We start from the raw sequence: 25,924 nt of genomic DNA on the forward strand, positions 1-25,924 counted from the left end.
GCTATGTGCTCAGAAATCGCTCCTGGTTTGGGGGACCAGATGGGATGCCAGGAATTGAACCCACGTCCATCATGGGTTTGCTGCATACAAGGCAAACACCCTACCGCTCTGCTATCGCTCGGGCCCCTAAAAGAAGTTTTGTTTGTTTTTGTTTGGGGGCCACACGACACTCAGGGGTTACTACTGGCTATGTGCTCAGAAATCGTTCCTGGCTTGGGGGACCAGATGGGACGCCGGGAGATCGAACGTAGTCTGTCCTAGGCTAGTGCTTGCACAGCAGATGCCTTACCTCTAGCGCCACTGCTCCAATCCCGCAAAGTCACTTTTGATTCGTCTACCCTAAATTATTTTTATTCAAAGTACTGCATTTGTGCTTTTTGAGTAGTATCTCTCTTTATTGTCTGTAAAGTTTAATTTGTCCAAAAACATTATTTGTTCAGTGAGCTATCCTTAATTCCTAAAAACATTTTAAGTTTTGACAAAAAGTAATTTAAATAAATATTACAGACCCAGAAACACACAGATGCAAATATAAACACATATACATATGGGAACTGCAATGTGTATATGTACACATTTAAAGAAGTAATTTAAAAGAATTTTAAATTAAAAAAAATTTTTTGTTTTGGTTTTTGGGTCACACTTGGCAGTGCTCAGGGGTTACTCCTGGCTCTATACTCAGAAATCGCTCCTGGCAGGCTCGGGGGACCATATGGGATGCTGGGGTTCGAACCACCGTCCTGCTGCATGCAAAGCAAATGCTTTACCTACATGCTATCTCTCCAGCCCCAAATTAAAAATTTTAATTTAATTTAAAATTTTAATCCAAAAGAAGATTTAAAGAAGTAAAATCTTCATGAGTTGACACCAAATGCTAAACTATCTTAAAATAAGAATCCTAACAATATTTTTCCAGTTGACAAGGCAGTTAACTTCCATCCAGCCTTATCTCATATTCTCCCTATGACATAGATAGAAATCAGTAAAATATCTTTGTTATATAAAGATTATATATAAATTATATATAGCACAGCGGTAGGGCGTTTGCCTTGCACGCAGCCGATCCAAGACCAGTTCCTATCAGGCGCCTCATCTCTTCCAAAAACAGGAGAGGCCACAACCTGGACCAGCCACACCTGCTCGGAGACCACAGCCTTCCGGAAGGAGGCCCCAGAGGCCTAGAGACTCGCCTCGCCTCGCCTAACCCCGCCCACGCCGACGGTCCAAGGCCACGCCCCCTCGAGGAGTTTCCCAAAACCCCTTGCGGCCGGCTCCCGGCCCGCTAAGATGGCGACTCCCAGGCTCCAGAGGCCGAGGCTCGCCTAGCCCCGCCCACTACGACGGTCGCGCAGCCCCAGGCCACGCCCCCGGAGGAGTTTCCCAAAATCCTGCGCGACCGGCTCCCGGCCCGCCAAGATGGCGACTCCCATGCACCGGCTCATTGCTCGGAGACAAGCGTAAGTGAGGGTCCAAGTATGGCCGCGGGGCGGACTGGGCGCTTGGAGCACGGGATTGCGAGTTTGAGTCGGGTTTTCTGTGGTTCCCGTCCCGACCGAGCATAGCCGTTGGGCCATACACTTATCTTGATGGAGGGTGGGGGGTCCTGGGACTTAAGTTTGCTGCCTACGGGCTAGTTGGTCATTGAGTGATGCATGTTCCTACACACGCCCTGTGGCCTGTTGACACCAAGTGCTAAACTATTGTCGCCTGTTAAATTTTGTTAGATTTTTTTCACATCCTGCAAACCTGATGGCACACGCCCAGCTCTGCTCAGCTGCTTCCTCTTCTGCTGACACTTTCCTGGAGCACCCCCACTCAAGGCTTACTTTACACCCAAGCACTCCTCTCTCTCCCTCTGCTATCATCACTCTTACCAATAGATTGATTTGGTATTATTCACTTTCTGCAAACTCTGAGTCAGAGTTTGCAGGTAAAGGAAAAGAGGTGTTTAGGGCGGGGCTGGGGGCGAAAGGTAATGGGGGAACTTTCAGGAAGGTTATATTTATTCTCTAGCGATGGAATAAAATCAAAATAAACATCCCAAGTGAACTATGCCTGGAGCAACCAGAATTTCTTAAATGGCAACACTAAAAACTAAAGGTGATTGGAAAGGCGTCTCTAAGTTAGAGGTGATGTTCATTTTTGCTTTTGTTTTTTGTTGTTGGTGTTATTTTCGGATATCACCTTCGGTTCACCGGAATGCTCGCCCAGATGGTTTGTTGTGGGGATCCAACCCAGGTTTCAGCCTGCGAATCTATGACATTTGAACTAGGTGGAAAACTTGTCAGGATAGACCAGAGAAAAGTGCTTGACTTGAGTGGAGCTGAGTAAGTGACCCCAAAACCAACACAAAAGAAATGTAAGGATTTGAGGGAAAGAGCTTCCAGTGACATAATTGCTTTGAGTCAGAAAATAATTTAGGTGTTTTTTTTTTATTTCGTTTTTGTTTGGGGCCTACCTACACTTGGGTCTGTCCCCTGTGGTGCCTATGACAACCTGGACTTCGTGAATAGAAAATGCATCTCTTCCCTGGAGTTAACTCCCCATCCCAAGAATTTAGGGGTTGGCTTTTTGTTGGTTTTATTTGTTTGATTTGTTTTGAGGCCACACTGGACAGAGGTCAAAGATTATTCCTGGCATGCTCGGCATCATATGAGAATTTGGTGTTGGTTGGCCATGTACAAGGCAAACAACCCTACATGCTGTGCTATTACTTTGATCCTAAGAATTTAGTTTTTAATGGGCTGGAGCGGTGGTGCAAGCAACAGGGTATTTACCTTGCACATGCTAACCTAGGATGGACCGTGGTTCGATTCCCCGGTGCCCTATATGGTCCCCCAAGACAGGAGCGATTTCTGAGCTCATAGTCAGGAATAACCCCTGAGCGTCACCTGGTGTGGTCCAAAAAAACAAGAAAAAAAAAGAACTAGTGATTGGTTACACTCGGTGGCGCTCAGGGGTTACTCCTGGCTGTAAGCTCAGAAATCGCTCCTGGCAAGCCTAGGGGACCTTATGGGATGCTGGGATTCAAACCACCGTCCTTCTGCATGCAAGGCAAAAGCCCTACTTCATGCTATCTCTCTGGCCCCAAAAAGAATTAGTTTTTAAGACCTAAGTGTATTTTGGTGTGTGTGTGTGTGTGTGTGTGTGTGTGTGTGTGTTTTGAGGGTGTGAGTGTTGTTTTGTTGGGGGCACAATCGATGAACAGGGCTTACACCTGACTCTGTTCAGGAATCATTCCTGGTGGGCTAGTGAGACCACCTACAGCCGACACCTGGAATGATTGATTAAACCAAGATTGAACCCAGGTCAGCCGCCTGCAAGGTAAGTACCCTACTAGCTATACTATTTCTCCAGCCCCCAAGAACTCTAAGGTTTGGTTTGGTTTTGTGGCCACACCTGCGATGCTCAGGGCTGACTCCTGGCTCTGCACTCAGGAATTACTCCTACGTGCTTGTATGACCATGTGGGATGTTGGGGATAGAACCTGGTTTACCTGCTGTACTAGCTCTCCTATCCTGTCTAAGTTTCTTATAGATCAAAAAAAATTTTTTTAATCTAAATTCCATGTTGTTTGTTTTTAACATACTAAAACTGTATTATTATTATTATTATTATTATTATTATTATTATTATTAATTTTATTTCTTTTTGGTTTTGGGGCCACACCCAGCGGTGCTCAGTTTACTTTTGGCTCTGTGCTCAGAACTCACTCCTGGCAGGGTTGGGGGACCATATGGGATGCCAGGAATCAAACTGGGGTCCTTCCAGGGTTGGCCAGTGCAAGACAAAGGCCCTACTGCTGTGCTATTGCTCCAGCCCCAATACTGCAGTGACACCAGAATGCCAGTACCCTTCCATACTCTGCCTACTGCTTTCCCACCTCCTTTGAGCTTTTGGTCCACACTTAGGTTCACATCTGTGGTCCAAGATAGTTCTATATATGGTCACTTTTTTTTGGGGGGGGGGGCGGGTCACGCCCAGCGGTACTCAGGGGTTACTCCTGGCTCTACACTCAGTAATCGCTCCTGGCAGGCTCTGGGGACCATATGGGATGTCAGGATTTGAACCACTGTCGGTCCTGGATTGGTTGTGTGCAAGGCAAATGCAATACTGCTGTGCTCTCTCTGGACCCTATATGTTCATTTTTTTTAAAGTTATAGCTTAGGTGATTGGTTTCAGTAGTGATTAAATGTATAGTATTGATTTACAAAGTTGCTAAACATCACCACCACCATTTAGGGTAATTTTTATAGTTTTAAAAGGTAATCGCATCTGGGCTGGAAAGATAGTAAGAGGCTGGTAAGGTGTTTATCTTCCATACCAGATAAAGGAGTGATCCCTGAGCATAGGACCAGGGGTAACTCCTAATCAACCAACCTTTGTCCCCAGGCCTGCCAGTAAAACAAGGCTCTTTTAAGTTTAGATTGTTAAAGTTTAGGTCTCTTGCCCCCCTCCCAAAATAAAGATGAGTTTGGGTAGGTAATTTGATGAGACAAAGAAATTAGGATTAGACATCTAAACTAATGTCTGCTATAAATATGAAGTCAAAGATTTCACTTCTAAAATTTCGGGAGTATTAGAAAATTGAGGGGCCGGAGCAATAGCATAGCAGTAGGGCCTTTGCTTTGCACGTGGTCGACCCGGGACAGACCTGGGTTCAATTCCTGGCATCCCATATGGTCCCCCAAGCCTTCCAGGAGCAATTTCTGAGCACAGAGCCAGGAGTAACCTCTGAGCGCTGCTGGTGTGGCCCAAAACAAACAGGTCCAGAGCAGTGGTGCAAGCCGTAGGGCATCTGCCTTGCAAGCACTAACCTAGGACAGACTGCGGTTCTATCCCCTGGTATCCCATATGGTCCCCCAAGCCAGGGACGATTTCTGAGCACATAGCCAGAAGTAATCCGTGAGCATCACCGGGTGTGGCCCCAAAACCAAAAACAAGGAAGCAACCAAAGAACAGATATTTTATTTCTACAGTTTCTCTGTATCTGGCACAGAAGAAAAATATTTTAGGAATTTCCTGGTCCAGTTAGGAAGAAAACATCGTATAATAAAAGTTGTCATGATTTTTTTGTTTTTTGGGCCACACCCAGTGTTGCTCAGGGGTTACTCCTGGCTGTCTGCTTAGAAATAGCTCCTGGCAGGCACGGGGGACCATATGGGACACCAGGATTCGAACCAACACCTTTGGTCCCAGACTGGCTGCTTGCAAGGCAAGCTATCTCTCCGGGCCCAAAAAAGTTGTCATGATTTATAGACAATAGTTCCCTGAGGAGTCAGAGAAAGTCTTTAGAGCCTAGCAGAGTTAAGGGGAAGCAGAAGAAAATCCTTTTCTATTTGTTTTGTTTTGTGTCTTTTGTTTTAGTTTTCTTGTTTATTATTTATTTATTTTTGGGTTTTGGGTCACACCTGGTGGCACTTGGGTTACTCCTGTCTCTGCACTCGGAAATCATTTCTGCCGGCTCACTATATGAAGCTCACCTCAAAGAGGGGTGAGAGCAGTTAGAGAAATAATACACTAACAACTACCATCACAATGTTAATGAGTCAGAGAAGTAGATTGCCTTTCTCGAATACAGGCAGGGAGTGTGGGAAGAGGGAGATGGGTGGCATTGATGATGTTGCATTGGTGAAGGCGGTGTGTACTTTTTGTGACTGAAACCCAGCTACAGTCATGTTTGTAATCACGGTGTTTAAATAAAGGTTTTTTTGTTTTGTTTTGTTTGGTTTGGGGGGGCCACACCCGGCGGTGCTCAGGGGTTACTCCTGGCTGTCTGCTCAGAAATAGCTCCTGGCAGGCACGGGTGACCATATGGGACACAGGGATTCAAACCAACCATCTTTGGTCCTGGATCGGCTGCTTGCAAGGCAAACGCCGCTGTGCTATCCCTCCGGACCCAGGTATTATTTTTTTTAACTTTATTGATTGATTGATTCATTGATTGATTGGTTTCTGGTCCACACACGGCAGAGCTCAGGGGTCCTCCTGACTCTGCACTCAAAAATTGTCCCAGCAGGCTGGGGACCATATGGGATGCTGGGAATCGAACCAGGCCTCTTCCAGGTCGGCCACATGCAATGCAAACGCCCCACCTCTGTGCTCCATAAATAAAGATATTATTAAAAAAAAAAAAAGGAATAAAACGCTTTGATAGACAACAAAAAAAGGGCTGGAGTGGTGGCGCAAGTGGTAAGGTGTCTCCCAGGAGTGATTTCTGAGCTCATAGCCAGGAGTAACCGCTGAGTGTCACCTATGAGTAACCTATGAGTGTCACCGGGTGTGGCCCAAAAAACAAAAGAAATTGCTCCTTGCAGGCTCGGAGGATCATATGTTTTGCCAGGAATCAAACTTGGGTTCTTTCTGGGTTGGCCTCGTGCAAAGCAAATGCCCTAGTGCTGTGCTATCACTCCAGCCCTGGTTTTCTTATTTTTTAGCTAAGCCCACTGAACTTAAAACTTTTGGAAAAAAAAAACACACACACCCTCATTTTTTTAAATTTATTTATTTTTAGCCGAACCAGCAATGCTCAGAGTTTCTGTCTCTGTGCTCATGTATCACTCCAGGGGGAGTGGATGATGGGAGGGATTGTTTTGTTTTTTTAGGGGTCACACCCAGTGGTGTTCAGGGCTTACTTCTGACTTTTCAGGAATCATAGGGGGTAGGAGGGAGAGAATCAGTCCCCGTTCAGCTGTGTTCAAGGCAAGTGCCTTACTCACTATACTATCTCTATACTATCTGATTTCTGAGCGCAATCAGAAGTCCCTGAGCACAAGCAGGTATAACTCAGAAATTGTTCAAAAACTTTTCTTTTTTTTTTTTTTTTTTTTTGGTTTTTGGGCCACACCCGGTGACGCTCAGGGGTTACTCCTGGCTATGCGCTCAGAAGTTGCTCCTGGCTTCTTGGGGGACCATATGGGATGCCGGGGGATCAAACCGAGGTCCGTCCTAGGCTAGCGCAGGCAAGGCAGGCACCTTACCTCCAGCACCACCGCCCGGCCCCTCAAAAACTTTTCAAAGAAACAAGTTTTTGAGTTAAATAAAAAAGGAGGAAAATAAGAGTAATTTTAACTCTGCATTCCTTTAGCAGCTTTTTTGCTAATTTTAAGTCACCTGAAATTATTTTCACTTTTCACTTTAAAAATTATAATTGTAGGGGCCGGAGTAATAGCACAGTGTTTGCCTTGCACGCAGCTGACCCGGGATGGGCCGAGTTTGATCCTTAGCATCCCATATAATCCCCTGAGCCGGCCAGTAGCAGTTTCTGAGCACAGAGCCAGGAGTTAACCCTGTGCACCGCTGGATGTGGCCCAAAAACCAAAAAAATAAAGAAGTTATTGTAGGGTAGAGTGATAGTCCAGCTGATAGAATGTTTGCCATGTATGTGGCTGACCTGGGTTCAATCCCCAGCATCGTATGAGCCATTGAGCCCACTAGAAGTAACCCCTGAACATCACCTAGTGTAGCCCAAAAACCAAAAATAGGGGCTGGAGAGATAGCATGGAGGTAGGGCGCTTATTTTGTATGCAGAAGGATGGTGGTTCGAATCCCGGCATCCCATATGGTCCCCCGAGCCTGCCAGGAGCGATTTCTGAGCGTAGAGCCAGGAGTAACCCCTGAGCGCTGCAGGGTGAAAAACAAAAAATAAATAATAATTGTAATCATATTTACTTTCATGTAAGGCACTATCAAGATTTATGTCTTTTACTGAAACTTCCACTGGGTTTTCACTCACTACTTTTTTCTTTCTTTTTTTTTTTTTTTTTTTAATTTTGGGGTCACATCCGAGGGCACTCAAGGCTTACTCCATATGCTGAGCTCAGAAGCTACTTCAGGCAGGCTGGGGATTGAACCCAGATTGGCCACGTGCAAGGTCCTAGCCACTGTGCTATCGCCTGGCCAACTAGCTTAAAATATTTCAGTAGGGATCTACTTTTTTTTTGGTGGGGGTTGGATTTTGGGTTACACCCAGTGACGCTCAGGGGTCACTCCTGGCTACTCGCTCAGAAATCGCTCCTGGCTTGGGAGACCATATGGGACGTGGGGAATCAAACCTCGGTTTGTCCTAGGCTAGCACTGGCAAGGCAGATGCCTTACTGCTTGCACCACTGCTCTGGCCTACCTGTTATATTTTTAATATTTATCAGAAATTATGTGGGACTGAAAAGAAAACTTTTTTTTTGTTTGTTTTTGTTGTTGCCATACCCTGCAGTGCTCAGGGGTTACTCCTGTCTCTGTGCTCAGGAATCACTCCCTACCCTTTGTTCTATTGCTCTACCTTCCCCTCGCCCCATTTTGGGGGGCCACACCTTTTGGCACTCGGGCTACTCCTGGCTCTGCTATTAGAAATCGCTCCTCGCAGGCTCCAGGGACCATATGGGATGCTGAGAATCAAATCGAGGTCAGTCCTGGATCGTCTGCTTGCAAGGCAAACACCCTACACAGCTGTGCTATCTCTCCTGCCCCTAGCGTTTTTGTTTTTAAAAATAATTTAAAAAAGGAACTTTGGGTTTGGAAAGCAGGAAATGCTCCAGATTGTGGGAGGCATCCTTAAATAAGATTTTCAAAATTCATATTTATGAAGCAAAACCTTTCTGTTTAATTTTTGACCTAATCTTTTTGTTTTGTTTTTTTGTTTGTTTGTTTTTGGGCCACATCCAGCTTCGCTCAGGGATTATTTCTGGCTCTTTGCTCAGAAATCACTCCTGCCAGGCTGGGGGACCCTATGGGATGCTGGGAATCAAACTTGGGTCTGTCCTGGGTCAGCCTCATGCAAGGCAAACTCCCTACTGCTCTGCTATCGCTCTGGCCCCCTTGACCGATTCTTTAAGTTTTGATCTCATTGAGTTAAAAACAGCTGAATTGGGGCTGGCGAGGTGGCGCTAGAGGTAAGGTGTCTGTCTGCCTTGTAAGCGCTAGCCAAGGAAGGACCGCGTTTCGATCCCCCGGCTATGGTCCCCCTTAGCCAGGGGCGATTTCTGAGCGCTTAGCCAGGAGTAACCCCTAAGCATCAAACATATGTGGCCCGAAAAAAAAAAAATCTGAATTGGGGCCTGCAGTAGCACAGCGGTAGGGCTTTTTGCTTTGCATGCAGCAGATCCAGGACAGACCTGGTTCGATCCCAGGTGTCCCATATGGTCCTCCCAGCCGGGAGCGATTTCTAAGTGTATAACCAGGAATAATCCCTGAGCATCGCCAGGTGTGGGCCAAAAACAAAAAACAAAAATTAAAAAAAAAAACTTCTGGATCAAAAAGAGTTCAGTTTGGATCAGAAAGAGTTCAGTGGGCTGAAGCCCAGGTTATATCTGACACTGCATAGTTTCTCCAGCACAAAACTCAGATAACCCCACTAGTACTAACTTGTGTATTTCGGTGGGAGAGGAATGACATGAAAAACAAAACCCTCTGTTTTTCTGCTTGAATTGCCATCAAGTAGCTTTTCTAGATTTAAGAATGAAACTTACTTTTATGCTTGTTAATTCCACTATGTTCCAGCCTGTCAAGTTTGGGGGTGTGGTTTTTGTTGTTTTGCTTTTGTTTTGAGGCCACACCCTGTGGCGCTCAGGGGTTGCTCCTGGAAGGTTCTGGGGACCATATGGGATGCAAAGAATCAAACCCGGATCCGTCCTGGGTCCACCACGAGCAAGGCAAAGGTCCTATAGCTGTGCTATCTCTCCAGACCTGGAAGGTGTTTCCCCCCCCCACACACACACTTTGTCTCTTCATCCTTCTGCTGCTGCCAGGGGTGACCCAAAAACAAACAAAAGGGGGGGGCTTGCTCTTTTTGTCCCTCTTTATATTTCCTTTTTTATTTTTTTATATTGGGGAGGGGGGTCACACCCGGCAGCGCTCAGGTCACTCCTGGCTTCATGCTCAGTAATCACTCCTGGCAGGCTCAGGGGACCATATGGGTGCTGGGATTCGAACCATCGTCCTTCTGCATGCAAGGCAAATGCCTTGCCACCATGCTATCTCTCTGGCCCCCATATTTCCTTTTTAAAAAAGAATTCTTTATCTTTCCTAGATTTTCTTATTTGATCAATTATTTGTTGGATGTTTTGGGCTACTCCTTAGTGTTCAGGGGTTATTTCTGGCTCTGCTCAGATAGTGTCCCTTGGTAAAGGTCATGGACCATATGAGAGACTAACCCAAGGTTGGCACATACAAGGCTCTGTCTCCTGAAATCGTTTAAGGGGGGGGGGGGTGTTTTTTTTTTTTTAATGTTTGGACCACACCCAGTAATGTCAGGATTTACATCTGGCTCTGTGCCTGAGAGATTATACGTGGGAATGTTCACGGGTTTATTATGGTGCCAGGGCTTGAAGCTGAGTAGGCTACATGCTGTACTTTCTCTCCAGCCCCTGCTTTAGTTATATTTAAAACACAAGGAATCCAAAAGGAATTGGGTCACTTGGGGTGGCAGGCAATCAGGCCACCAGTGTTGTTATAGACATAAGAGAGCAGGCAAATATTTTTTATTTGGCTTTGCCTTTTTTTTTTTCTTTTTGCTTTACCCTTTATTAAAACACATGAAAAATGAAAAGAGGTAACAGAGCACCTTATTCATTCGGTGTGCTATGGACCAGGTGACTGCTCTCCAAATACCGGAACTTTTCCAGGTGAGATTGCTTTACTGCTGCTCTGGAACTTTACTGGAACTCTGGTGGAAAAAAAAAAAAACAGTGGTACTGAGGGATTGGAAGTAGGCAATTGTTTTTATTTTTATTTAAAGTAGGATTGATTCCAGGGACTAGACTACCTATTTCAGGTAAAATTCTGCCTGAATTTATTAAATTCATTAGAAGGAAAAGTCATGAACACTAAATACCAAATCATCATAAATTTATTTATTTATTTTTGGTTTTTGGGTCACACCCAGCAGCACTCAGGGGTTACTCCTGGCTATGAGCTCAGAAATTGCTCCTGGCAGGCTCAGGGGACCATATGGGATGCCGGGATTTGAACCACCGTCCTTCTGCATGCAAGGCAAACATCTGACCTCATGCTATCTCTTCGGTCCCATAAATTAATAATCTTATTTCTTATTGGGTGTTTGTAATTTAGAGGCATTTTTTAAGGGGCAACACCTGGTGACGCTGGGGGGGGGGGGTTACTTCTGGCTATGCGCTCAGATAATGCCCCTGGCTTTGGAGGACCACTCTGGGGATCTAACCAAGGTTCGTCCTAGGTCAGCCACTGTCAAGGCAAACACTCTATCTTTGTGCTATCTTTCCAGCCCACAATGAGGCCTTTTATAAACTCACAATCCGAGTGAATAAAACAGAAGTAGGTATATAAGCATCAGGGATTAAGAGCTGGACTGAGTCAGGTTTGCCTCAGCCTTGTGTTCAATCCCCAACACTACAGTGTTCCCCAAAACATTCCTGCATTGCCGATATGGTTCCCAAAACAAACAGTATATCAGGGACAAAAGTATCTGAACTGTTATTCAACTCATTGAATAAAATGGGAAAATAAGAGCTCATGGGGATGGAGTGATAGATAGTATAATATGGAGCTTACCTTGCATGCAGCCAACCCAGGTTCAATCCCTGACATCTTATATGGTCCCTTGAGCTCACCAGGAGTATTTCCTAAACTCAGAACCAGGAATAACTTCTAAGCATTGCTGAGTGTGGCCCCAAAACAAACAGTTGTTTCAGGGTTCAGAGCAACGGTACTCTTGCCTTGCACATACCCGGCCAAGGCCTAGCACCTCAAAATGTCCCTCCTGCCAGAAGTAATCCCTGAACACAGAGTCAGGAATAAACCTTGAGTTTTCTACCAAGTGTGGCAAAAGAAAATTCACAAGTGACCCAGGAAAACTAGCTCTTTGACTTGTATTTAAAACCTTTGAAAAGCTAGTACAGCAGATTGAGTGTTTGTCTTGCACGTGGCTGACCTAGGTTTGATCCTCAGCATCCGGTATTGTCCCTAAGCACACTGCAAAAGTAACCCTAAGTACCACTAGGTGTAGTCCAAAAACAATGACCAAAACAATAAAACCTAAAACAAAAAAGAAAAAAAAATTTTTCTATGATTTTTATTGTTTCACATATTTTTCTAAAATGACTTAAAAGGAAACAATAAGCAGATACTACAAATGAAGTTACTGATCCAGAAAGTAAGTATGCATATCTTTCAGCTGTGGCACTTTATTTTTCTTGTAATGGTTGAATTAATTTGCATTCATACCAGCAGTGATATATATTCCTCTTTCTATATATATATCCCTGATAATTCTTTGTTGCCATTTTTCAATTTTAACCTTTCTGGTGAGTGCTCAATGGTATTTTATTGGAAATTTTGGGATATTTGGGGGGGCGGTGTTGAGTCACACCCAGTGATGCTCAGTTGTTACTCCTGGCTATGCGCTCAGAAATTGCTCCTGGCTTGGGGGACCATATGGGATGCCAGAGGATCTAACCGTGGTCCAGGCTACTCCGGCCCCAAAGAGGGGTATTTTTATTTACTTGTTTATTTACTTGTTTTTGGTTTTTGGGTCACACCCGGTGGCACTCGGGTTACTCCTGGCTCTGCACTCGCTCCTAGCAGGCTTGGGGGACTATATGGGATGCTGGGACTCAAACCACCATCCTTCCTAGGTCTGCTTCGTGCAAGGCAAACGCTCTATTACTGTTCTATCTCTCCAATTTTAAGGTTTTTTGTTGTTGTTGTTGTTGGGTTTTTTTTGGCCACTTCTGCTAGGTAGTGCTTAGAAACTACTTCTGGCTTTGTGCTTTAGGGTTGATTCGCTGGTGCTTGGGAGACTATCTGGTGCCAGAGATTGAACTTGGTGCTCCAGCCAGTTTGAACTATCTCTCGTTTTGTTTGTTTTTTTTTTAAGGATTTGATTTGCTTATCTTTGATTATAATGACCAAATTTTCATGTTTATTATTTCTTATACTTATTATGTTTCCCAGTTCCAGTTACTGTACTGTCTTTACATTTTTTACTTTTACCACTTTGAACAAAAAGATTGAAGAGTTACTATAGATAATTCTATGTCTATAGTTATTATAGACATATTAAAATTAAGACAAGTCTTCGCTGTTGTACTCTGAGTACTGCAATGAATAGCGGTGTGCATACATTCTTTTGGACAAATGTTTTTCTGTCCTGGGGATAGATACCCCAAAGGGAAATTGCTGGATCATATGGCAGCTCAGTTTTGAGTTTAGTGAGAACCCTCCATACTGTTTCCACAGGGGTTTAATCGGGCAGCATTCCCACCAGCAGTGGAGGGGAGTTCCTTTCGAACCACATCCCAACCAACAGATTGTTCCCAGTGCTTTTAATATGTGCCATCCTCACTGGTGTAAGATGATATCTCATTGTTGTCTTGTTTGGATTTCATGTGTGTGTTGGCCATCTGTTGGTCTTCCTCAGAGAAGTGCCTGTTCATTTCCTCTCACCATTTTTTTTCCTGTTTTTGTTTTGGGGCCACACCCGGTGACGCTCAGGGGTTACTCATGGCTATGCGCTCAGACATTGCTCCTGGCTTGAGGGACCACATGTGATGCTGGGGATAGAACCCAGGTCTGTCCTGGGTCAGCCATGTGCAAGCAAATGCCCTACTGCTATGCTATCGCTCTGTCCCCCTTTCCCCATTTTTTGATGTTTATTTTTAGGTTTTGTGGAGCTAACATTTGTGAGTACTTTGTATATCCTAGATATCAAGCCTTTATCTGATATGTTGAGTGCAAAATTTTTTTCCCATTCAGTTAGCTTCTAGTTTTAGCCCATGTTTCTTTTGCCATACAGAAACATTTTAGTTTCATGTAGTCCATTTTTTAGGTTTGATGATAGAGCTCTTGCCATTGGCATCCTATCATCGAAGACTTCTTTGACATCTAAGTCTTGGAGTGTTCTGCCTATGTTTTCCTCAATGAACTTTATGAATTCAGGTATAATTTTAAGGTCTTTGATCCATTTTGAATTGACATTTGAGTAATGTATAAGATATGGATCAATCTTTAATTTCTTTTGTGTGTGTGTATGTGTGTGTGTGTGTTATTGGGTCACACCCAGCGGCACTTAGGGATCATTCTTGGCTCTATGCTCAGAAATTTCTCCTGGCAGGCTTGGGAGACTATATGGTATGCTGGGAATCGAACCTGGGTCTGTCTCAGGTCAGCTACGTGCAAGGCAAATGCCCTACCGCTGTGCGATCCTCTGGTCCTTTTTTTGATTTGGGGAGCTTTCTGGGGATCACATCCACAGTACTTGGGTTACTTCTGGCTATATGGGATCAATGGGAATAACTCTTCTCTGAATGCTTGATAAAATTCACCTGTAGGGACCGGAGAGATAGCATGGAGGTAGGGCATTGGCCCTGCATGCAGGACAGTGTTTTGAATCTGGGCATCCCATATGGTCCCCCAAGCCTGCCAGGAGCGATTTCTGAGCATAGAGCGAGGAGTAACCCTGAGCACTGCCGGGTATGACCCAAAAACAACAAAAAACATTCACCTGTAAACCATCTGGTCCTGGACTTTTATTCTTGGGGAGTTTTCTTTTTTTTTTCTTTTTTTGGTTTTTGGGCCACACCCAGCGGTGCTCAGGGGTTACTCCTGGCTGTCTGCTCAGAAATAGCTCCTGGCAGGCACAGGGGACCATATGGGACACCGGGATTCGAACCAACCACCTTTGGTCCTGGATCGGCTGCTTGTAAGGCTAACACTGCTGTGCTATCTCTCCCGGCCCCGGGAGTTTTCTTTTTTTTTTTTTTTTGTGGTTTTTGGGTCACACCCGGCAGTGCTCAGGGGTTATTCCTGGCTCCAGGCTCAGAAATTGCTCCTGGCAGGCACAGGGGACCATATGGGGCGCTGGGATTCGAACCGATGACCTCCTGCATGAAGGGCAAATGCCTTACTTGCATGCTGTCTCTCCAGCCCCCTCGGGTTTTCTAATTACTGTTTCAATTTCCTTACTTGTGATTGGCCTGTTTAGGCTTTCTACTTCCTCCTCATTAGGTAGCGGGAGATGATGTTTTTCCAGAAATCTGTCCATTTTTCGACGTTCTCTAGCTTAACTTAGTATACAGTTGTTTATAATAAGCTCTCATAATGTCTTGACTTTCTTAGGGTTCTGTTGTAATCTCTCTCCTTTCATTTCTGATCTGATTTGAGTCTTTTCCCTTGTAAATGTGTTCATTTATACATCAGTGTATTTCTGGATATCTGTTCTCTTCCATTGATTTGTTTGACTTGGTTATTCTTTTTTTTTTTGGGGGGGTCACACCCAGCAGCGCTCAGAGGTTACTCTAAATTCTATGCTCAGGAAATTGCTCCTGTCAGACTCGGGTTATATGGGATGCTGGGATTCGAACCACTTGTCTTTCTACATAAAAGTCAAACGCCCTATCTCCATGCTATTTCTCCAGCCCCTAACTTGGTTATTCTTTTTGTTTCCTTTGGTGCTGGGCATCAAACCCAAGACCTCAAACATGCAAAATGTTTGCTCTGCCACTGAGCCACTTTCTTGGCCCTAATTGTTTACTGATAGTAAACAGATTTGTTGCTCAGGGGACAGTATAGTATCAGGGATCAAACCCCAGATCTAAAACACTCAGAGCTAGTGAATTAGTTCTTTGCACTATCTCCCACCCCAACCTGCTTATTTTTTTTACTTTAGTTCTTATGTTTCAGTAAATTGTTTCCAATTTTTTTAAAACTTTATTGATTGATTGATTGGTTGGTTGGTCTTTGGGCTACACCCAGGGGTTATTCCTGGCTCTGCACTCAGAAATCAACCCTGGCAGGCTGCGGGACCATATGAGATTTCTGGAATTGAACTGGGCCCCTTCCGGATTGGCCACATGCAAGGCAAATACCCTACCACTGTGCTATCTCTCTGCCCGCCAATATCTTTTCTAGGGGCTGGAGAGATAGCACAGCGATAGGGCATTTGCCTTAGACGCAGAAGGACAGTGGTAAAATCCCGGTATCCCATACGGTCCCCGTGCCTGCCAGAACGATTTCTGAGCATAGAGCCAGGAGTAACCCTTGAACCAAAAACAAAAACAACAACAACAACAATAAACCTTTTCTAGTTCTGAAGAGATTGTTAACCTGAGTTAACTAGACTGCCATTTACTAGAATGGACTTGAGAAGCTACTGTAATTGTGGGGTAGGAGAAAGCTGACAGGGATGAAACCCAGGGCTTCATCCATGTGAGGTGCTCCACCACTGAACTACAAACCAAATTTGACTTCAAATTTGCCTGTACTCAAGAGCCATGCTTTTTTGGTTTGTTTTTACTTTGTGCCATACTCAGAGGTGCGTCGGGGTTTATTTCTCAGGAAACCAAGCTGCGTAGTTGTTCTGGGGATTGAACCTGAACTCAAGGGAGCATGCAGTCTGCTTTGCATGTGCTCAGCTCTTTGAGGTCTGTGTCTGGCCCTAAGGTCCATTCTCTAGTGTACTTAAGTGTTCTGTGGTTAACTCTATCAATTTAAAATATACAATAATTTTTTAGGGCCATAGCAATAGTACAGCAGTAGAGCATTTGCCTTGCATCAGCCAAACCCTGAGACAGATCCGGGTTTGATCATCGGCATCCTATATGGTTCCCCAAGCCTGTCAGAAATGATTTCTGAGCACAAAGCCAGGAGTAACCCCTGAGCGCTGCTGGGTATGGCCGAAAAAACAAATAAACAAAAATACCTTTTTTAGTTGGATCTTAAGAATAAACAATTTTGAGGGCCAGAAAGATAGCATGAAGGTAAAGCGTTTGCCTTGCATGCAGAAGGACAGTGGTTTGGATCCTGGCATCCCTGAGCCTGCCAGGAGCAATTTCTTTTCTTTTCTTTTTTTTTTTTTTTTTTTTTTTTATGGGTTACACCCGGCAGTATGAATAAACAATTTTTTTTTACTTAGTTTATGGTTTTCAGGGTGGAAAATGTCAGGTCAAAAAGAAAGTGTTGTTGTTGTTGTTGTTGAGATCCTCTCAAGCAATGCTCAGGGGCTCCAGGTTTCACTTCTGTGTACTCAGCCTGGCTATCCAACCTAATGATTCTCCAGTGCTGGGGCCCACCAGAGCCACTTCAGTGGTACTTAGGGGTCTTGTAAATTTAGGGATTGAACATGGGGCCTAGTGTATACAACACTTGTTGGCCCTTTGAGTTGTCTCTCTGGCCTTCAAGTCAAAAAGTTTTAAAGCCTGTATTCTGGTTTTTTATTTTGTTTTGGTTTTTGCTCTATAGTGAAGCAAACAAGCAACATGTAAGATGTCAGAAGTGCTTGGAATTTGGACACTGGACATATGAATGCACAGGAAAAAGAAAATACCTGCACCGACCTTCCAGAACAGCAGAACTTAAGAAAGCTTTAAAAGAAAGAGAGAATAGATTACTATTACAACAAAGGTAAGTGTTAGCCTTATGGTATGCATAGGATGGATTTTTGTTTGTGTTTACAGGACTTCCTCGTGAACTAATGAATGCTTCATGATGATTTCTAGATTTGGGGTTTGGTACTAATGTTTTGCAAACCAACCTTTGCAGTAAACTCCAAGTATTTGTATTTTGGTTTTGTGTTTTCTCCCCTTTTTGAGCCCACGGGGAGGTGTTTGGGGGCTACTTTCATTGATGCTGGGGAATCATAGGTGCCAGGTATCAAACTTCAGCTTCCATGAGCAAAGCACATACTACAAATCTTTCTGTCTCTCACAGGCCTTGAAATCAGCTTGTTTTAGCATTGCAGTTATGTCAGGTAGCATTTTTATTAATTCTGCCTTACATATGTAGTTTCTGAGATACAAAGAGGTCACTAGCTTTCCCAGAGTTACACAACTAGTTACAATGCATTGCAATAAGATAGGAAATTAAGTGTTAAATTAGCCTGTTTCCAGAATTTGTTTTTATTTATTTATATTTTTTTGTGGGGTCCACTTGTAGATGTGCTCGGGACTTACTTTTTTTTTGTTTTTTTGGGTCACACCCGGCATCTCTCGGGTTACTCCTGGCTCTACACTTAGAAGTTGCTCCTGGCAGGCTCAAGGAACCATATGGGATGCCGGGATTCAAACAGCTGTCCTGCATGTAAGGCAAACTCCCTACCTCCATGCTATCTCTCCGGCCCATGGCTTCCTTTTGGCTGCACCCAGGAATCACTCCTGGCAGGCTCAGGGACCTTATGTGCTGCCAGGCATCGAACCCAGGTTGGCTATATACAAGGAAAACACTTTTTTTTTTTTTTTTCAGTTTTTGGGTCACACCTGTCGATGCTCAGGGGTTACTCCTGGCTCTGCACTCAGAAATCACTCCTGGCAGGCGCGGGGGACCATATTGGATGCTGGGATTGGAATCATTGTTCATCCTGGATCGTCTATGTTCAAGGCAAATGCCCTACTGCTGTGCTATCTCTCCAGCTCCAAATCTTTTTTTTGGTTTTTAGGTCACACCTGGCAGCACTCAGGAGTTACTCCTGGCTCTGTGCTCAGAAGTTGCTCCTGGCAGGCTTGGGGCACCATATGTGATGCCGGGATTTAAACCACTGTCCGTCCTAGATTGACTGCATGCAAGGCAAATGCCCTACCTCTGTGATATCCCTCCTGCCCCATCCCCCTTTCTAATTATTTAAAAATTAAAACAAAATAGGGCCGGAGCGGTAGCGCAGTGGTAGGGTGTTTGCCTTGCACGTGGCTGACCCAGGACAGACCTCTGTTTGATCTCTGGCATTCCATATGATCCCCAAGCCAGGAGCAATTTTTGAGTGCATAGCCAGAAGTAACCCCTAAGCATCACCAGGTGTGGCCCTAAAACAAAAAAATTAAAACAAAATAGAAAATAAGTAATAGACTTTGAAAAGACAAGAGAAAAAAACTAAACTAAAAGCAACAATTTGCATAGGTGCATCAAAAAGAAAAATGTAGGAGCCAGAGAAATAGTACAGTGGTAGGGAATTTGCCTTACAGGCAGCTGATCTGAACATATGGTGGTTCGAAACTTGACATTCCATATGGTCCCCTGTGCCTGCCAGGACTATTTCTGAGCAGACAGCCAGGAGTAACCCCTGAGCACAGCCGGATGTGGCCCAAAAACCAAAAAAAAAAAAAAAAAAGTCTTTCTTAGTATACCAGATGACAAAGCCGGAATTCAGAGATCATGAATCTGGTAGATTATGAAGATCTTGTGAAGCAATCAGAGAGTCACAGGATAATCCACAGTTAGAGATCTTTGATGGAGATGTAAGGAAATCCGCCTTGCAGGCAAGATGAAATTTATTTACAGGTCTTATCCAGGACAGCTGTAAGCCCATGTAAGGACAGATTTGAGCCCATTTCTGGAAGATGGTAGATATACTCAGAATGTTACTGCAGATAAAACTGTAGTATCTCACTGATGGTTATCTTGTCTTTTGACGCCGGAGAAGTGAAAGATTTTTCAAGCTCTTCATTCTTAGCAAGAATCCATGCAGAGGGGCTGGGCAGTGGCGCTAGAGGTAAGGTGCCTGCCTTGCCTGCGCTAACCTTGGACAGACTGCGGTTTGATCCCCCAGCATCCCATATGGTCCCCCAAGCCAGGAGCAACTTCTGAGCGCATAGCCAGGAGTAACCGCTAAGCGTCACTGGGTGTGGCCCAAAAACCAAAAAAAAAAAAAAAAAGAATCCATGCAGAAATCTATATCAATCTAAAAATGAGGTACAAGGTACAGGGGAGTTCAGCTGATTTTTGATTGATGGGAGCTCAAGTCAAATTACCAAGACAAGATGTTTCAGATGGAGAATCTCCCTGTTTCAGGAGAAAATGTGAGGTTCCATTCTTTTTTTAATAACTTTTTTTTTTGTTTTTTTTTTTGTTTGTTTTTTTTGGGCCACCCTCGTTTGATGCTCAGGGATTACTCCTGGCTAAGCGCTCAGAAATTGCCCCTGGCTTGGGGGGACCATACGGGACGCTGGGATCAAACCGCGGTCCTTCCTTGGCTAGCGCTTGCAAGGCAGACACCTTACCTCTAGCACCACCTCGCCAGCCCCTGAGGTTCCATTCTTTTTTTTTTTTTTTTTTTTTTTTGGTTTTTGGGTCACACCCAGCAGCGCTCAGGGGTTACTCCTGGCTCTATGCTCAGAAATCACCCCTGGCATGCACAGGGGACCATATGGGATGCCAGGATGCGAACCACAGTCCTTCTGCATGAAAGGCAAACACCTTACCTCCATGCTATCTCTCCGGTCCCAAGGTTCCATTCTTAATGGATAGAAACTCCTTTCTGTACCTAAAATTTTGCTGATTTAATGTGCCCATACAAAAATCTTGCCACATAATGATGATAAATCAACAGAACCAATAACTTAGTTTTAGCAAAATAATGCTAGAAAATGTTATCTAAAGTAGTGTCCTATAAGTAAAATTAAAAATGGGAGGAAGGGGGGCCGGAGAGATAGCATGGAGGTAAGGCATTTGCCTTTCATGCAGGAGGTCATCGGTTCGAATCCTGGCGCCCCATATGGTCCCCCGTGCCTGCCAGGAGCAATTTCTGAGCCTGGAGCCAGGAATAACCCCTGAGCACTGCCGGGTGTGACCCAAAAACCACAAAAAAAAAAAAAAAATGGGAGGAAGGTTGGCGAGATAGCACAGCAGTAGGGCGTTTGCCTTGCACAAAGCTGATTTGAACAAATGGTGGTTCAAATCTTGGCATCCCATATAGTCCCCTGTGCCTGCCAGGAGTGGCTCCTGAGCGCCGCTGGGTGTGACCCAAAAACAAAACAAAAAAAGCATGGGGGGAGATCTATAATTATATAAGAAAATGGGAAGTAGAGGCATATAAAAATCAAAGAAATAACATCCATATGAAATATAAACAAGAGGTCAATATCTTCTTTGAGTCCATTTGAAAAGGTCTGGAAAGAAGAATCTGGAAAGCTTTTTCAGCCCTCAGTGGAGTCCTGAGGAGTCTGTACAAATAGTTCATAACTGACACTTGCAAGCAGAACCCTGAAAGCCGTGGTCTCTTCTAATGGCCAAAACCAGAAGCTTGTAGCAGTCTATAGAGGAGAGGAGGAAGTTTCTGTATAGAGAAAGTTAAGAGCTGAGGGAAGAGAAGATTAGTTCTGGCAAAAATCATCAACCAGTTAAGAATCTAATCTCTGGTTTTTAAACAATAAAAATTTGGGGCCTGAGCAATAGCACAATGTAGGACGTTTGCCTTGCACACAGCCATCACTGGACAGACTCCAGTTCAATTCCTGGCATTCCATATGGTCCCCCAAGCCTGCCAGAAGCGACTTCTGAGCACAGAACCAGGAGTAACCCCTGAGCACCGCCAGGTGTGACCCCCTCCCCCCAAAAAAAAAGAATAAAAGAAGTTTAAGGGGGCCAGATAGATAGCATGGAGGTAGGGTGTTTGCCTTGCATGCAAAAGGACGGTGGCTCCAATCCTGGCATCCTGAGCCTGCCAGGAGTGATTTCAGAGTGTAGAGCCAGGAATAACCCTGAGTGCTACTAGGTTTGACCCCCAAAAATTTTTTTTTAATTTTTAAAAAATTTAAAAATTTGGGGGACATGCAGAAAAAGAAATGATTCTTTTACTCCTGGCTCTGTGTTCAGAAATTGCTCCTGGCAGACTCAGAATGAGTCTGAGATGCTGGGAATTGAACCTAGGTCTGTTGTGATTGGCCCCATGCAAGGCAAATGCTCTACCACTGTGCTACTCCAGCCCCAAAAATGATTATTTTAGGGGCCGGAGAGATAGCATGGAGGTGGTGCATTTGCCTTACATGCAGAAGGCAGTGGTTTGCATCACAGCATCCCATATGGTCCCCCGAGCCTGCCAGGAGTGATTTCTGAGCGTAGAGCCAGGAATAACCCCTGAGCACTGCTGGGTATGAACCCAAAAACAAACAAACAAAAAAAAAGATTATTTTAAAATGCTTACTTGGTTTTTTGGTTTTTTGTTTCTGGGTCACACCTGACAGCTCTCAGGGGTTACTCCTGGCTCTACGCTCAGAAATCGCTCCTGGCATGCTCAGGGGCCCTAATGGGATGCCAGGATTTGAACCACCGTCCTTCTGCATGCAAGGCAAACACCCTACCTCCAGGATCTCTCTGGCTCTGCTCTCTTTTTAATATGAGTATGCCATAATATGACCCTTGAAATTCAGATTACAAATTACAATTGTTGTCCTATTATTTGCTTTATCCTTTTTGTAACAAATAGCTGATTCAGGCATGGACATCTAAATTCAGATATAAAAAGTAATCAAATTGGTACTTTCAATTACCTTAGCTTCAAACTTATCTTCTAACTGATAAATTTTATGATTGATATTTGATATAATTGATACCATCTATCTTACATGTTGATACCTGTGTGCATGTACCATAAAAATAGGAAACTTTTCAGTTGATCTTAACTTGAAATATTGTTCTGAGTATATGTTATATAAGACAATCTATACCAGAATTATGGTACGGCAGGTAGGGCACTTTGACTTGAATTCAACTGGCCCTTAATTTGATCCCTGGCATCCCATATGGTCCTCTCTGAGCACATCTGAGCACAGAGCCAGGAATAAGCCTTAAACACAGCTGGATGTGGCTCAAACCCTCCCCACACCCCTAGGGAAAAAAAAAATCTGTTTCTCTAATATAAAATACTTTCTTGGATAGCAAAAGGCTTTGTCTAAGATGTGACATGTATAATTATTTTATTAAAAAGTGTTTTTTTTTTCCCCTCCCTCATGTTTAAACAGCAATGGAGAAACTAACGTAGAAAGAAAGCCCAAGAAAAAAAGGTATTTATGGTTTCTTTTAATATTAGGCACTACTGTTTACATTACTGTTAATGATAGTGTTTTACGCATAACACAATCCTTTACCATACCATCCCCATAGAGTGTCCACTTCCCTTCACCATTGTTTCAGTTTCTGTAACCTTTGGGTATTTTCTTATGACCCTGCTATGATTCTTTATATCCCACATATGAGAGATAATATTCTGTGTCTTTTCCTCTCCCACTGACTTCGCTCAGCATGAAATCCTCCAGATTCATCCACAAGAACAGCATAACAGCAAAGTTCATCTTTTCTTAGTATGTATGGCTTTAGAATTATTATGTAAGTTACATATTGGCGTAAAAACCAACCAACCAAACTAAAATGAAATTTGAATCTGAAGCCTCTTATTTACAGTTATATTAAATGTCATCCTTTGGGGCTAGAGTGATAGAACAGCGAGTAGAACATCTGCTTTGCACACTGCTGACCCAGGTTCGGTCCCTGGCATTTCAGATGGTCTCCTGAGCCTGGCAGGAGTGATTCCTGAGCACAGAGCCAGGAGTAGTCACTGAGTGCGGCCACGGTTAGCACCAACCAAAATAAATAGATGTCATCCTTTTTTCTTTACTGGCTTGTAATTGTCTTCAGTTTTACTTTTTCTTCAACATTTTTCCTTTTCCTAAAAATAATATTTTTTCTTGGTTTTTCATAGGAAGTGCATATTTCCCATGAATTATATGTAAGAAAATGTTGATCACAGCTGTATTTGGTCTAAAGATAGCGGGGCCGGAGAGATAGCATGGAGGTAAGGCGTTTGCCTTTCATGCAGAAGGACTGCGGTTTGAATCCCGGCATCCCATATGGTCCCCTGAGCCTGCCAGGAGCGATTTCTGAGCATAGAGCCAGGAGTAAACCCCTGAGCACTGCCGGGTGTGACCCAAAAACCAAAATAAATAAATAAATAAATAAGTTAATAAAGCAAAATGTCTATCACAGTACATACCGGCAATATCTATATGAAAGACATTTAAATTTGGGCCAAATACCCTGTTTCTTAGGGGCTACTTTTGGCTCTGTGGGCTCACTCTTGGCAGTCCTCAAGGGAGCTGCAATGAGGAAGAATCAAACTGGGATTATCTACGTGCAAGGCAGCCTTAACCCTGTTCTAGCTCTCCAGCCCCTGTGTATGATATTGAAATTAACCCAACAGTTACACTGCTCTTCTAGTCTAACAATGCTCACTCAAACATAATGTAATATGTATACTTTCTTTTCCTTATTTTAAATTGAGGTACCTTTAGTTTCCATCATTGTAAAATTGCACTTATTTTGTGGTTTTTTTTTGTTGTTGTTGTTGTGTTTTGTTTTGTTTTGTTTTGTTTTGTTTTGTTTTTTGGTTTTTGGGTCACACCCAGCAGCGCTCAGGGGTTATTCCTGGCTCTATGCTCAGAAATCGCTCCTGGCAGGCTCGGGGGACCATAGGGGATGCCGGGATTTGAACCACCATCCTTCTGCATGAAAGGCAAACACCCTACCTCCATGCTATCTCTCCGGCCCCAAATTGCACTTATTTTTATTTTGTTTTGTTTTTGGATCACACCCCGCAGCGCTCACAGTTTACTCCTGGCAGACTTAGGGAACCATATGGGATGCCGGAATTCGAACCAACATCCTTCTGCATGAAAGGCAAACACCCTACCTCCATGCTATCTCTCTGGCCCCTATTTTGAACTCTTGAGAATTAATAAATGCACTTACTTAAACTCTGAGAGTTAAATTGCTCAAGTAAAAGTTTTTTTGGGGGGTGGGGCCACACCCGTTTGATGCTCAGGGGTTACTCCTGGCTAAGCACTCAGAAATTGCCCCTGGCTTGGGGGGATATAGGACGCCAAGGGATCAAACCACGGTCCTTCCTTGACTAGCGCTTGCAAGGCAGACACCTTTTCTCTAGCACCACCTCTCCGGCTCCAGTAAAAGACCTTTTTAAGGGGGCTGGAGTGATAGGACAGCAGATAAGGCATTTGCCTTGCTCATGGCAGACCCTGGTTCGATCCCCAGAATCCCATATGGTCCACTGAGTACACCAGAGTGATTCCTTAGCTCAGAGCCAAGAGTAACCCTTGAACACAGCCAGTATAGCCCCAAACAAAACAAAACCAAAAAATGTCCTTGTAAGACATTGGCTGAGTCCCACCGTAAGTCTAACAGTCAGTAGCAGAGAGCTTTAGGCTTAGTAAAGTTTGATTATCCCACCCAAAAGCATCAAACCTAGGAGTGATATGTTGGGAAAGCTTTATTATAGACATCAATAAATAATTCATCTGGAATTGCTTTTAAATGTTGTATTAAATAGTCATTGTCCCTGTGACTGTTCATTGTCCAACAGGTCTAAGAGTATTACCAGTTCCAGTAGCAGCAGCAGTGACAGTTCAGACAGCGACTCTTCATCTGAGAGTGGAGAGACGTCTACCTCATCGTCTTCAGATGACAGTGACACCGACGAGAGCTCTTCCAGTTCCTCCGCATCAGCATCCTCCACAAGCTCTTCCTCTTCCTCTGATTCAGATTCGGATTCCAGCTCTTCTAGCAGTAGTAGTAGTAGCACCAGCACAGATAGCAGCTCAGAAGATGAACCACCAAGGAAGAAGAAAAAGAAATAGAATTACTGCATCCATATTGGACAGATGGACTGAAAACAATGTGACTCTCAAACAGGAGCTTAGTAGATGTTAAGATCAAAGAGGTTGATTGGTCAAAATTTCTAGAATCCACTTTTCTAAATATTTTACATTGTAAGAGCATAAAGAATAATAATGCATTAGGCCTTTTCATTTAAGGTGAATCTTGAGGCCAAAGTAGGGCATTTGCCTTGCACACGGTTGACCTGGTTGACCTGGGTTAGATCCTCGGCACCCCATGTGGCCCCAGAATAAAAATAAATAGGGTGAATCTTGTTCTTTTTTTAATATCTCAAACTTAATCAGAGCTGAAATCCAGTAAATCTGTTTTGTGATCAAATTTATCCCTTGTGAAATGAATAAATGCCATGCTTTGTATGTTTTCAGGATAATCCGTTCAGACTATCCGGCAGTGAGTGAATTTCTAATGCTCTGGCTGAGTATTACTATGTAATATTTAATACATTGTACTATAAGCTTAGATTTTTTTTACTATTAATAAATGTGTTTTATTTTTATGTTTATGT

At 43.8% G+C, this 25,924-nt stretch overlaps 1 protein-coding gene across 1 annotated transcript; it reads left to right on the forward strand.

Annotated features, from left to right (window-relative positions):
• The first annotated feature begins 1,409 nt into the window (after positions 1–1,409).
• On the forward strand, positions 1,410–25,537 carry ZCCHC10 (zinc finger CCHC-type containing 10). The gene is made up of 4 exons (XM_049786797.1): positions 1,410–1,457; positions 17,209–17,370; positions 22,695–22,736; positions 25,106–25,537. The coding sequence occupies exons 1-4, from the start codon at positions 1,417–1,419 to the stop codon at positions 25,377–25,379; spliced, it is 519 nt and encodes a 172-aa protein (XP_049642754.1). The 5' UTR covers positions 1,410–1,416; the 3' UTR covers positions 25,380–25,537.
• Positions 25,538–25,924: the final 387 nt, after the last annotated feature.

This window comes from Suncus etruscus, chromosome 14 (genome assembly GCF_024139225.1).
Source record: "Suncus etruscus isolate mSunEtr1 chromosome 14, mSunEtr1.pri.cur, whole genome shotgun sequence".
NCBI classification, from domain to species: Eukaryota; Metazoa; Chordata; class Mammalia; order Eulipotyphla; family Soricidae; genus Suncus; species Suncus etruscus.

Excerpts from the sequence above, each read along its gene's own strand:
- ZCCHC10 (XM_049786797.1), top strand. The coding sequence starts at position 1,417 with ATGGCGACTCCCATGCACCGGCTCATTGCTCGGAGACAAGC. Across the intron at positions 17,371-22,694 it reads AGATTACTATTACAACAAAG|CAATGGAGAAACTAACGTAG; the intron begins GTAAGTGTTAGC and ends ATGTTTAAACAG. Across the intron at positions 22,737-25,105 it reads AGAAAGCCCAAGAAAAAAAG|GTCTAAGAGTATTACCAGTT; the intron begins GTATTTATGGTT and ends ATTGTCCAACAG.